Here is a 14,825-nt window from a genome sequence, read left to right on the forward strand (position 1 = left end):
ATGGCATGACTGAGAAACAAGACTGTGTGTGTTTGTGTGTGTGTGTGTCTGTGTGTGTGTGTCTGCGTGAGGCTGTGGCAGGGGTGTGTGCATGAGTGATGTGATGTCAGAAATCTAAGGCAGTTGATGGCTTGAGTTTCTATGATACCTTATCCCAGAAGTATGTGTGTGTGTGTGTGTGTGTGTGTGTGTGTGTGTGTGTGTGTGTGTGTGTAATGTGATGACAGTTGTATGTGAAGTAAACAATGTTGTGAGTATGAGAGGGTACTGGAAAGGTATGTGTATATATGAATGATGTGATGACAGAGTTGTGGAAGAAAGATGATGGCACATGTACTTGTGTGAAAAGTTACGACAGGAAGAAGCAATGGCAGGTTTGTTGAGAGATAGTGAGATAGAAAGGAATGGTGACAGGAAGTGATGCTATGACAGACATTTGTGTATGTGAGATAGATGATGCCATAGCAGCAAGAGAATGGGGATGCCGGAAATGTCTGTGTGTGTGTGTGTGTGTGTGTGTGTGTGTGTGTGTGTGTGTGTGTGTGTGTGTGTGTGTGTGTGTGTGTGTGTGTGTGCACCCATGAAATGTCTGCTGAGGATGACAACTAACAGAGATGATGCACCAGGCAATTGTGGCTGTGGCTGATATTATGGTACAGTTGTCTAATAAAAGAAATATCAAAAGTATCTGAATGTTTTGTTTTACACTGCCAGAAATGACTTCTTCTTTGTGCCTCCCATTGATTCATTCCCCAGAGGTTCCTATGCATTGTGATAGCTCTGTCTGTAACCCACACCAGGACAATCTGACAGAATCATTCATGGGTGGACCCTGTTCACATATGCAGCTTGCAAAAGATGCAAGACACCACTTAACCACAATCGGTATGTCCTAGTGTAGGTTTTATTGTCCTGAATCTCACAGGCGGCTTCTGCCTTTACCCTCCAGATGTGCTGGACTGACATAAAAAGAGGTGATATGCAGTGGTGTTGTAAGGGAAATGCTCCCAACTCTGTCTGAATACATTCCTCCAACATCCACTCCACCATACTGTAGCAATCCATTACCAGCATAAGGAGACATAGACTAAAAGGTGAATATTTAATACAGCACAACATAACTGAAACTGTAGATTCATTTAAGCACTTGGGTATAGGCAGATCCAGCTTTGTTTTTTTATATCAACCAATTAGTTAATAATAGTTACAGAGCTATAGGCTGTGTAAAAGGGTTTACTTATAAAGTCTAGGAAATGGGAAATGTTGAAACTGTTTTGGTATATTGGCAGAATAGAAGGTTATTATTGCCCATACCTGAAATATTTGTATGTATGCCTGTATGCATGTGCCTTACCTACTTGCAAAAAACACATCCCTGCACCTTCCTTCTGAAACTGGCAAGAAAACGGTTGCTTTTCATTCCACCTTCTCCCATGCCAGCTGCAACTGATATCCATGCATCTAGTTACACTCAGACTGCGTAGGTCATAGATAGGGCTTTATCCCTCTGCATCAGTGCACCTGACCAGTGTATGAGAGCTGTAATGGCAGAGCAGTGTAGTCTGAGATGCAGTAGCAGATGAAGATGGAGGACAGATGTTAGCAGAGGTATATGTATGTAAGCGAGATATGTGAGGAGTGAAGGTTATTGTGAGTGTGAGTGTGAGACCTGATGGTCAAGTTTTGTGAGGAATGTAATGGCATAGTTGTGAATATACAGCTTTAGGTGCTGGTCACAAAAATCAAGCTTATGTACTAAACACCATGAGTTCTGTGGCAAAGTAGTCATGCACTAATTAGTATTATAAAGGGAAAGAAAAACAGAAACTGATGCCAGAGACGGAGGATCAAATTACTGGATTTTGGCATCATATCTGATTTCTTTAAAGGAGACCCGATATAAATAATATTGTAAGTAATCAAAAAAATTGACAGAATAGTAAATTTAAAGTAATGTACCAAACAGACAAAGAAAGAATGTGAAGTAGTCCTTTTCTAGCTGGCTTTTAGACATAATCTGCAAAGAGATGCTGGGCTGAGCCTGAAATTCACTATTATACAATGACTGGCCGTTAGCATTCAAAAAGCGAGCACAATGATTGGCCAGCCCAACCAGCGTGCCTCTTGTAAATCCGAGACTATACCAACAGGAAAAGGTCAGGTCACCCAAACTTTTTCCCGTTAGTATATCTCGTATTTTTTTTTTTTTTTACATTTTTTTTACATTTTTTTTAATGCAAAATGAAAATGGAAGACATTTTGCATTCGGGAGATGGCACAGACTGAAATAAAAGGATAACCAGGTACATTCTACAAAACTTAAAAAACCTATCTGGTTATCCTTTTATTTTGTTTGTCCAGAGTCTCCCTAACATAAAAAGTCTCCCGGGTTCTCCTTTTCTTTCTTTTTGTTTTGATTATAACAAAGAAGAAGAAGCAACCGAAATCTTCCTTTCTCCATTGCAACCTCTTCACACCCCTGATGTACTGCATAAGCATTGGAGCACAATTCTCATATGCATGCGCAGTACATCAAAACAAGGCAGCAATATACTACCAGCCGTGGAAGAACAGTAATGCGCCATTATACAAAGACATTATTTAAGAAAAGTAAGTATTTTTTTTCTTAACGAATGTCATTGTATAATAGCAGTAACTGACACTGTGGTTGTGGTATATTGAAATTTACCCATGGTTGGCTTTATTCAATCACTCAGGCTTTGCACTCGTGATTAAACCACAGCAACCATGGGTAAATCTTCAATATACCACACCGACGTCATCGGTTATTGCTATAATATTGTTCAGTACACTATCCCTGTTAATAAATATAAATAAAGAAAAAGATTACTCTAGGTGTTTGGATGTTGATTTTATTTAAATTTTGTTAACCAGCCGTGATCCAAGCCAATTAGTGAACAAAAACTAATAATCACTTCACATTTCCAAAGGGATGGATGGTAAAGACAGAAGAAACTTACAATATAAATAAGTGAAGAGCAAAATTATAGCAGTCACACAGATTTACAAACACTTATACAACTGTAGTCTTTGTCACACTTTCAAAGCCACGTAATATTATTGTTAATCTCCGTATAGAATTGCATTCAGATTTGAAATCTTACTCTCTGACAGACTGTGCTGCTAACACTGAAAATAAAATCCATGAGTTTATCTAAGAAGTTGCAGCAAGGATATCAGTATCAGACTTGTATATTGGAGTAGTTATTTCTGCTTTGTAGTTTCAGCAGTTTGTATCAGGGTAAAATGTTAAGTGAACTGTGCCTGACATCAGTCATTTAAGCTACATGTCAAAACTATAATTAAGACTCCATTAGATTATGTCAATAGCTTTTAATGGATACATCCTTTTTTACTAGACAGCTTTTTTTAAACAAGTAAGAGAACTATTACCTGGCCTTCTGACATTGGAGCATTTCATTTACTTTGCTGTCAAATGCTAGGGTTCAACTAGAGACCCATGTGGTAGAGTGCCAGCTGAGATAAGAGTGAATGATCAGTGCTAGCCATCTTCTCAAGGGAGACTAGGTTTCTGGTTATATTATCTCTGCTTTTTAGTCAAGACCAAGAATGCAATATCAAAAGACCTCCAGCTAAGACTGTTGGCAGATGCCAGCAGTGAAACAAGTAGGTATGAGGATGTTAGGAATAAGCATGTGTTTCACACACACACACACACACACACACACACACACGCGCACACTCGCACACATGCTCACACATGCGCGCGCGCACACACACACACACACACACACACACATATGCATATTCACTGATATTGCATGATGATGGTCATCAGGTGATCCTCTGAGGAAACAGTTTCATTGGTCTAGCCCAAAGTGTGATATAATACAGCTGCCTACCTACTGGGGTTACAGATAATACCAAGGGAACATAATGCCCCTAACAAAGAAAACAACAATTCCCCCAGGGAACCTCTGCTAAGAACTTCCTTACTACAGGTGGAAATGTTGTTAATGTAAGGGAAGAACGAACTTAAGCATAACTGAAAAAGTAAAGTTGCACAGAGCCGTATTAATGGCAATTAAAATTAAACCACTTGCACAAAGCATGAGTCATGCCAGAAAAGCCACCTGGAGTGCACACAATAATTGATTTACTGCCAGCCACAGTGGCATGATTCCATTTGTTATTCTTCTGCAGCAGTGGCAATATTTATGATAATGATGCAAAAAATACAGGAAGCAATACAACTGAGAAATGAAATCCCACCAGTATTGTAGCTGCCTGTACATGTACACAATTACGTGTTATGTCAGTGCTTAACATAAGTACTCATAATATGCTGTTCATCTAGTGAAATTAATTTAGTCATTTTACTCTGTTCTTCATAGAGCAGCATCATCCAAAGAAATGAAATGATGCATCTAAATCACGACTTCTCAACATAACACTTGAAAGTATTTTTATTTTTCTCTGCCTTCTTTTATGTAATATTTGATTGGTCAAAATGGGAATTGCTGCAAGAGCAATTCTAAAAGTAAGGACTTGCAGATTTAATTAGCCATGATGTGGTCTGCTATCCCTTTGGTCTATAAAATCTTTTAAGTAATACGTTTTACTTCACTAAGAATATGACGAATAAAACTCTATTTTTAAAGTCATGTAATTTAAACTCAGACATCAGCATCGGATCTTTAACATACTTGACCTGTCATTTTCTTTGCAATATTATGTGAGATGTATGCTGCTTCGCAGGCACACTGTCAAAGATTTGTTTTAATAATGTGGTTTAAATGCATAATAAATACTTTCAAAATAACTCTACATCATTGTAAATAAAATACTGATTTTCAGGGTTAAAAATGCTTGATTGCTAAAATGCAGGGTATATGTCTGCCACAGTACTTTTTTTTTTTTGGTATGCTGTAAATAACCAATTCAGTTTGAACTGTATAATGTTGATTGTAGTTGGCTACAGTTTGTGAGATGATGGCATTTTGCTTTGCTGCTGTTCCCCTTCTCCCCTCTGTGGGGCACTTAAAGAAAAACCGTAATGAAGACAGCAGTGAGGAAAACAATGCTTGTAACTACAGTATTTCATGTATTTTCTCTTGCTGAGAGCTGATTATAATGCAACATTTTTACAATAAGCCTTCATCAGCACGGTTTACTTTAGAGAATGAACTTTGCATATTGTAGCAGATTGTTTTTCGGCAGTGTAAACTTGCGGAGAGACAGAATTCTCCTTAAGCTATTATAGGTGGAATGAATGCTAATGCTGGATTGAGAAAGTGCCACTGTTGCCATGGTATCCGTGCATAGATTCTTCCTTACAGCAAAGATAAAGCAGGCTTTGGGGGGGAAATGGTATTGCTTATGAGAACAGATAACAAATACATGTTTGAGAATTAAGTGCTGTGAATTCTAACATTTACTGTGTAATTGCTTAGCTTTATGTGTTATTAAAAAAGTTTATATATTGGCCCAAAAAAACCTTGATGAAGGCCAAATTCTACAGTTTAATTTCAAAAACTAAACTGCAGCTATGTGGTTTATACAGAATTAAGCTTTTCTCAGTACAGAGGAACATTATTTTTGATTTAGTTAGATGAATGTTTACAAATCTAAAGCAGTCAGCATCATAGTCCTTTATATAATTTTTTTCTTTACAAATTGCATCACCTATACTATAAATAATCTGTGTAGTCTGTAGTAATTTGCAAAATGGAAAAAAAAAACATTGTAGACGTCTTTTGTCATTTTTGCACTATTTCTAAATAATATCTATGGAAATGTTAAAGATTTTCATAGGCTGCTGTTGTATATAGAACAATAATATATTTACATTTGGTGCATTATTTAACGACATGGGTTTCACGTTGCTGTACTTTTGTGTTTTATTGGTAATGAGGTCCATTTTTTTAGAAATCCCATGCAGCTTATTATTTAATGTTTGTTTTTTACTGACCACTGGATTACAAATATATATAAACTGTAGCATAGGAAGAATACCATACCAATATGACTTTAAACAGAATGGTTGTTTCCTGGATTTTCAGTAAGATTCTTCTCATAATTACTGATCTGATTATCCTCAACTGCACACTAAGACCTATTCTAGGTACTTTTGTTTATGACTGAAGATCTCTCAATTCTAACTGTTTTGGAGATAGACTCCTACTTCCAGGCATGATTTATCCCCTCACATGATGCATCTATTTTTCTAAGTATGATTTTATTTACAACTCCACACAGTTTTCTCCAAAAGATTACTTTCTTTGGGGTTTTAGACACACTGTAAATTCTCATAGTGAACTGAAAAAAATAGATAAGCAATTCAAAACAAAGTCTTCTCGAATGGTACCAGCACCTTCAACTGCTTTAAAATCTAACTCAACTGTTTTAAAATCTGACTCTTTTAGAGCTTATGTATAACCAGTGAATTCCCAGTTACATAAGATTTTTAAACCAGATCTCAGCATGACCTGTCCCATAAGTATGGACACAGTCTACTAGTGTTATTTAAAAGATAATATTTACAGCAAGGTATGGTTGGACCAACTTGATTCTTTTATACTCTATTGGCTCAGTGGCTCATTCACCCAGAATTTTCCCAATCAATGTTTTCTTCATGCAATACCTGTCTCTTAATATAAGCGAAAACATGGTGATACAGAAAAAAATAATATGATTCATCCAATTTCTCTTCAGGCAGAATTTACTATGTATAAAACTGTTTTTACCTACCTTTTAAAGCTTTGAACCTTCAACATTCCTTATGCAACTTGTCTGCTTATATTCCTTATGGTTTTCCTTTATCTAACTGCCCTATGATGGATGAAATTATCCATTTCTGAGGCATACTACATCATAATTTTCCCAGGAATCCTTGGGTACCTACCTGACAGCTTGATTTTTTTTTTAAATCACTGATGAAAACTTTTATTTGAATAAATTAACTGAGTACCTTGAGTTATTGTTTTTCAGAAAGTCATTTCTTTTAGTTGCCTTTCTGATAACTAAAAATTAAATGTTCTTATGCATTTTCCAAACCATGCAGAGTTATTTATAATGCTGGTAGAGCTGTTTTGAGTAAGCTTTCCTTTAGACATTACACTGCATGAGAAAGGCTCAGATTCCTTTTTCTGTCCATATCCACTTGACTCTGTGAATCAGAATTTGCATAGAATAGATATTAGAAAACTGATGCATTATCAGAACCAAAAATACACTTTTCCTCTGAATACTGTGGGTTGTTTTGTTTACTATTTGTTAATTAGGTAAGAACACTAATCCAAGGATTCTTTCAGGTTTGTTCTGGACAATAGACATTGTATAACATATGCATTGATTTATGGGCAATACAAATGACGTGAGTTAAACTGAAAAATGGGTTAAGTATCATAATTTACAATACCTTTTAGAAATAGTATAAGGTATATATGTACCGTAGTGATGAGATCTTCATAACATTTTAGAACAGTAACACTTACATAGTTACACCCAGGTAGTCACAGTGATAATAGCAGCTAAATCAAAATATGCTATAAAGGAACACACAGAGAATAAGTATGTGTAATGTGATATAGTTTGTGAACAATTTAAGCCATCTTAAAGCAGTATGCAAGTTTATACATATTTACTTATCTATTCCTACCAATTTCCAGTCTGATAGGCAGTTGCTTTGCATGCTGATATAATTCTTCATGTATGTGTAAATGTCTTCAGGAGAGGGAGATGTGCATTCTCTTTTGCATTCTGCAAGGCAGGAGTATGTTTCACTATTCACACATTCACAAACATTCGGAATTTGAAGGATGCCCAAGGCCATTGATGGCATTAGTGCAAAGGATGCTGAATGTGGTTTCCACTCAGGTCTTGGATTTATAGATCAGTATGCTACCTAACCCTGTTGTAAAGAAAGCAGCTTTGAAGTATCATGGTGCTGTTTTATGGGGTAGTCATCATAGCAACAGTCTCTTTAGTCATAGAAAATTCCTGTCCCCTAACCTCTTTCTGGTTTCCTTATTCAGATTGTTTGGTGTGCTCCAGTCCTGTCACTGTGCTGGTGTGAAAATCTGTTGTAATGTAAGAACCTTGCTTTATGCTAGCTGTAATTGTGTAGCATGCATTCATCCATTACAACACCATGGTAGATTAGTATGTTGCCTGGTGAAAGGACCAAACTGCTGAAAAACAAGGGAAATTGATAAGTAGAGTCTTTTGTTTCTCAACCTTTATAGTCATGTGGATCTTGAGTCATGCACCATGACAGTATATTGGATGAGGCTCCCTACTGAAATGCTGAGACTTGTAATGCCAAGCCCCGGAATGATGGGGGAAAAAGACTGAAAACACAGGAGAACAGCAAATGCTGAACATTTCTTTTTTTAAAGTTGTTTTGTAAAGGAAATGTATATATGCATATCCGCCAACTCCAAGATTGTCATGCTTTTTAAAAAAGGATGTATTCTGGAGAACAGCAGTCTTGTACTTGGTAAATGCAATTCTGTAGTTTCTGTCATTCATTATTGCTATCCCAGGAATTGCATGAACAAGTCTTAGAATTTCAAATGGTTACCAGTGAATAAACCTGTTGTCTGGAAATATGTCATAAATACATGAAAAATAGATGTATGGTTGTTTTAATTAGCTATATATAGCAAATGATGACCACAATCAAATCATCAGCCATATGAAATAATTAAGCCTGGTGACATCATTTTATTTTAAAGACAGACAATCTCTATATCCTCCACTAGTAGCAAGGGATGCAATAATTAAGCTGGTACAGCAAAATCTTATCTGACTATAAAATGCATAAGGACTTTGATCTCTAGAAGTGCTGTCAATAAGGATAATGGTCTAAAGAGTTATACTTAGTATGTGTGGGAGTGGACAAGTTAGGGGTGGTATCCTGAGGGTGGCTTCCAAATGATGATGGCAGCAGCAGTAGTGTGGGAGTGGACAGGTTGGGGGTGGTATACTTAATGTGGCTTCTAAATGATGATTGCAGCAGCAGCAGTAGTGAAGGAGTGGACAGATTGGGGATAGTATACTTAGTGTGGCTTCCAAATGATGATGGCAGCAGCAGTAGTGTGGGAGTGGACAGGTTGGGGGTGGTATACTTAATGTGGCTTCTAAATGATGATTGCAGCAGCAGCAGTAGTGAAGGAGTGGACAGATTGGGGATAGGATACTTAGTGTGGCTTTCAAATGATGATGGCAGCAGCAGTAGTGTGGGAGTCGACAGGTTTGTAGTCAGGCTCACCATCCATGTGACAGGCTCCCCATCCAAGTGAAGTAGACTTCCTCCCTAACCCAATTCATTTGCAACTTGGACAACTAGATGGGGAACCAGAACTTCATCCCTGATTTGACACCTATGTCTCTGATGCAGACAAGTAATCTGTAAATTGTTAATCTCCCAGGCCCATGCTTACACTTATAAAAGGTATCAGAACTTGTCAGATTTGGGATGCATGTCTAGCCTTAAAAAGGCCCTTGTGGTCATTAGTCTAGTAAACACCTATGAACCTTTGAGCCTATGGAGTGGTATACTTAGTGTGGCCTTCAAATAATGATGGCAGCAGCAGTAGTGTAGGAGTGGACAGGTTGGGAGTGGTATACTTAGTGTGGCTTCCAAATAATGATGACAGCTGTAGTAGTGTAGGAGTGGACAGGTTGGGAGTGGTATACATAGTGTGGCTTCCAAATAATGATGACAGCTGTAGTAGTGTAGGAGTGGACAGGTTGGGAGTGGTATACATAGTGTGGCTTCCAAATAATGATGACAGCTGTAGTAGTGTAGGAGTGGACAGGTTGGGAGTGGTATACATAGTGTGGCTTCCAAATAATGATGACAGCTGTAGTAGTGTAGGAGTGGACAGGTTGGGAGTGGTATACATAGTGTGGCTTCCAAATGATAATGGCAGCAGCAGTAATGGAGTGGGTGGGTTAGAGGTGGGTTAACTTTCTCTGCAGACATTTTATATCACCCAGTCCTTCCTCCTTCAGACAGCTTTTTCTATTCATTATTCAGTCATTTTTAACTTCAAAGCCAAGATAAGACACCAAGGGTATCCTATATGCATCTGTAACCCAACTTGATCTTGATGTCAGGAATGCTTATTTCATTAGCTGTTTTGCAAAGTGCATCAGAAATGGTATATATTCATAGTTTATTTTCACAGAATTTGTTGATAGCTGGATTTTAACCCACAATGATAATCAAAATTATATTCAAATATTTATGTACATATTTATTTTATTTATTCACTTATTTATTTATTTAGGAACTGTGCCTACCCATAGGGGACATTAGCCAACATCTGAGCATACTTTTTCATGGAGGTATTAATTAAAGTCTGAACATACTTTTGCACTGGCAATATTGTCGATATAGGCGATAGGCATCATGTTGCATTGCAAGTCACATTATAAACTAGATAAGAGTACAGGTGTGTGTAACGTACTCAGGACTAGTCATCAAAAAAGTGACAAAATAAAAAATGTACTAACATTGATTTATTAAATTGAAACGTTGTAATGTCAGCATGATATGCTATATGAAGCTGCTACCATGATTTAATTAATTTAGTTACTGGCATTTGTTAAGTTTAATAAGAAAGGCTACAGGGTCACTTCATTTATATCTCTTGTTTATGTCCTCAGTGGCTAGTATTCAGAAGTTGCCTGCATCCTCTGTTCAAACTGACATCAATTTTCCCATGAAAGGAAGGAAAGGAATGGTGGACTGGGCACGAAACACAGAAGACAGGGTTGCAATTCCAAGTAATATCTTCACCCCATTTTCAACAGGTAAGTCTGTCTGCTATATTAAATAAAAAGCAATGGTGAACAGGAAATATGTGTTAAGTACTTTTAGATTGGTTGGAAAACACTGATGTACTGTGTACCAGAAAACATCTCATTCATGCCTAAAGGAAGGCACACATATCATTGCAAGCCGAAAGGAGAGATTATCCACCTAAGGAGGTATTGCCAGGTATTTTAAAAGTAATCACTTGAAACATTCAGGATGTTGCGTTGTTGCAGACGATATAAAAAATGGGTCTTTTATTCAGCACCAGAACTTGGTATAGTGATGTCCACTGCAGCGGCTCAGACTGTTGGCCCCTTTTCAACTCTTAAGTTCAGGAGCAAGAAACATCCTCCAACTCAGGATCTAACAAAAAGGTTATTCTTTCAAAATAACTGCAGCAAACAACTTGCTACAATTGTAACATGTAGCTTGCAACATTCTAATTATAAAGCATAGAGCACTGAAGCAGTAGTGCTTCAAGCCTGACTGTAAATGTACAACTAGCACTCAGAAACTGAAAGTTGTTATTGTACTACCACCAGATTAGAATTTGCAATTGTCACCTTCATATCTTGTACTCAGGATGCGCTCCATTTTCTCCCTACCCTTGCAATGCTTCTGGTTTAATTATTTACACACATGTAATTATTTTACTTACATTTAAAATCCCACTTTATGGTTAGGATTCATGAATGTATCACATGACATTGACTGCTTCTTCATCATGGATCTGATCATATTGTGCTACCTACTGTGTAATAAATAATCATTCCTCAGCAACAGCATGGTAATGAACTCAGCCATGCTTTGAGGTTCATAGCTTTTTACTAAGTTGGGCCAAAGGAGACCATCAAGAAGCTTAAGCATGGCTGATTCCAAGATGTTGGACGTCTTAAAAGCACCCTATCCACAGAGCACCTATCCAAAATCAGCCAAAATTAGTAATTAACCTCATAATCACAACTAGAATAAGAAATCTTCAAAGAGTTTTTGCAGCTTTCAACTTCAAAATACAGAAAGGAACTGCACGGATTACTCTCGACCAACACAATTCATTTGAAACAAATCACAGTAAGCGCTTTTATTTAGTTAAGTAGCTAAACTTCTTCAAACAAAGTTAAAAGCATACATTGGACTAAAATAGTCTTCCACCAAATCACATGATACATTAATGATCACCTGATCTCAAATAGTCATATGACAAAAAATCGTGTCACAAAAGTATCACAAAAATACATGACTAAAAGGTACCATTTTAAAATCCGAATTATATAAAACCAAGAGAAAAAGTAGGGTGAAATAAAATAAATAAAATATGACAAAGAGTCTTCCGAGTAGAAAAATTACTTTACTGGTGTCTCCAGGTACCTCAGCTGAAAAGCCTTCAAGGGATAATTAAACTTGAACTTGGACAGAAAAGAGTAGTTAGACGCCCAGGGATGGGGAAATGTGAGGCCTGTCCCTATTGTAAATACATTGAAGTAGATGAGTCTTTCACCTTACAGGGGAACAAATATAGAAGCAAAAGCAAATTAAACTGCAATTCCAAAGGGTTAGTATATCTGGCAAGGTGCCAGCTGTGTCCATGCTTTTATATAGGTAAGACCATCATAAACATAAAGAGAGAATTTATGAGCACCTATATAGTATTAGGAAGAACAAAACAGAAAATGCTCTAGCTAAGCACGCTTCCTTGAACCCTGGGCATTCCTTTACTTTTAGGGTCATAGATCAAGTTCAATTAAGTGAAAGAGGTTGCTCAAAATCTTTAATCTTGGAGCAGTTTGAATTATACTGGCAAATTAGACTGGACACTTATGTACCCTGGGTTAAATGATTTTTGCTCCATTTCTTGTATATTGAAGCTCAAGAGTTTGGAGAGATAGTGGTGTTCCTCGTTCTGTTGCAATAGACAACAAGAAGCTTATAACAATGTTTATTGGGACACTATGAGATGTCAATATGAAAAGTCATAAGAGGTTTATGATCAGGTCACCTTTACTATTAAAGACCTAAAGTAAAGCATATAAGCAGATATTATATGTAATTAAAGGATGGGATTTCAGCTCCGCAGTGGTAAAGAAGGAGGAAAATGGCATAGTGTAATGATTGCGATTGCTTGCCTGGAGAGAATGAAGTGGAAGCTGCTATTTTTTTTTTATTTTATTTTATTTTTTACTCTTGTTTAGCATCTACTTCTCTGAAGTACAGGCCAACACTAAGGGACTCTGGCTAACAAAGTTCGCAGATGACTGCAAACTGGAAGCCATTACTGAATCCCCAAATGATGTGGATATTCTACAAAAGGGCCTTACAGAAACATATGCTTGGTGCCAGAGCCATGAGCTCACGCTCAATGCCAAGAAGTGTGTAGTTATCCCCTTTGGTAAAAACCATGTACCCATGAATTACCACATAGGTGGTAGTACAATAAACACTGAAAGCGTGATAAGAGACTTAGGAACACAGGTGGACAGTGGTCTCACCTTCGATAACCACATCGCCACAACAGTCAGGAAATCGATCTATGTGGCATACCTCATCACTAAGGGCTTTTCATCCAGAAAAAAGGAGGTCATTATCCCACTGTACTCATCCTTCATTAAACGCATTATAGAGTACAATGCCCCATTTGGTATGTACCTCAAAAGACATCTGCAACAGCTGGAAAGGCCACAGAAATACCTCACTAAAAGAATCACAGGCCTAAAGAAACTGCCCTATGCTGACCATCTAAAAAAACTCCAGCTATACTCTGTGGCATATCGTCTACTCGGAGGTGATCTCTGCTTAACATACAAGGCCATGTCAAACCCTGAGCTGCTGGACATGCTCCACTTAAAGGAATCCCAATCCCTCAGAGACACACGCTCCAGGGATCTAAACCTTGTCATCACAATGAACAAAACATGCTGGAGGGATAGGTTCCTGACCCAGAGACTCCCCATACTCTGGAATAGACTACCCATACATGTCAAACAGAGCACCTCCTTGGCCCTCTTCAAAAGGAACCTTGACAATTGGATGGGAGATAGGAAATTCACCTTAGGGATCACGTCAGTCACCCTGCTAGACAGGGGTCTAAGGAAGTAAATATTGTGGGAAGAAATATCCAGGGAATTGTTATGGCTAGGCTTGTATAGGCCCTAGGACCGATAGCTTAGTACCAACCTATGAACCTGTGAACCTATTTGTGCTAAATAAGTAAGCCACGTGTCATCAAATGCCATGCAAATATGGATGTGGGCATTCAGATCACTGGCCTCCACTAAAGTTATTTAAAAACATGTATTTGTACTTCAGGAAGTAATCTGTTAAGTGAAATGTCTTTTCAGCTGTGGCCCTTTAGCCTTTTTCAAGTTACAAACTTCAGGATACATTTAAAACACTAAGTATCATTTAATTTCAAGCTGATGTTCACACTAATGTACTTCGGGCTGAATTTGTGATCCTGACTGGGTACCCTGTGGTATACATATCCTATGGTGCGCTAATTGGGATACATTATACTCTAATTTTTTAATGAGCGATGTAAGGTTATCTTATATAAAAAGTCTTAAGACTTTATGGCTAGCTGTGACTGATAACGGGTTTCTCGATGAGACTAAAGACATTCAAGCATTAGCTTAGCTAGTCTAGTCTCCACATGCAATCCCCAAGCCTAAATGAGTCATTTAAGTCCTAGTATTTGCTCTTTCATCCAGTATTATAGTTCTTTACAGTTTGTGACTGCCTGGAATCAGGATTGAGATCTACATTTTGTCTTCATGTGAAGCAACAGATGGAACCGATCTGAGGATTTTCTTTTCTTTATCTCTAAGTAAATTTTGTGACAATGATGCTTTGGACAATTGCTACTTTCGTTACTGGCTTTGTAAAGTGTATTATTAGCTTATTGGTTAAAGGGAAATCTCCCAAGGATGGGCTGACTATGGTACATACCAGAAACGCTAAATAACTAGTATATGGCACAAGTAGATATAAGATCTGACCACAGTATGAAAGATATCTTAAG

The 14,825-nt window shown here is 37.5% G+C and overlaps 1 protein-coding gene across 1 annotated transcript in view; it reads left to right on the forward strand.

Moving 5' to 3' along the window:
- ADGRB3 (adhesion G protein-coupled receptor B3) overlaps nucleotides 1-14,825 on the forward strand; it is a 3,555,978-nt gene that overhangs the window by 1,994,267 nt on the left and 1,546,886 nt on the right. Inside the window, exon 13 of the mRNA XM_044063870.1 lies at nucleotides 10,660-10,806. Within this exon, the coding sequence (XP_043919805.1) occupies nucleotides 10,660-10,806 (147 nt within the window). The remainder of the gene's footprint in view (nucleotides 1-10,659; nucleotides 10,807-14,825) is intronic.

Source organism: Protopterus annectens, chromosome 2.part2, assembly GCF_019279795.1.
Source record: "Protopterus annectens isolate FY-2018-M chromosome 2.part2, PAN1.0, whole genome shotgun sequence".
Classification (NCBI taxonomy): domain Eukaryota; kingdom Metazoa; phylum Chordata; order Ceratodontiformes; family Protopteridae; genus Protopterus; species Protopterus annectens.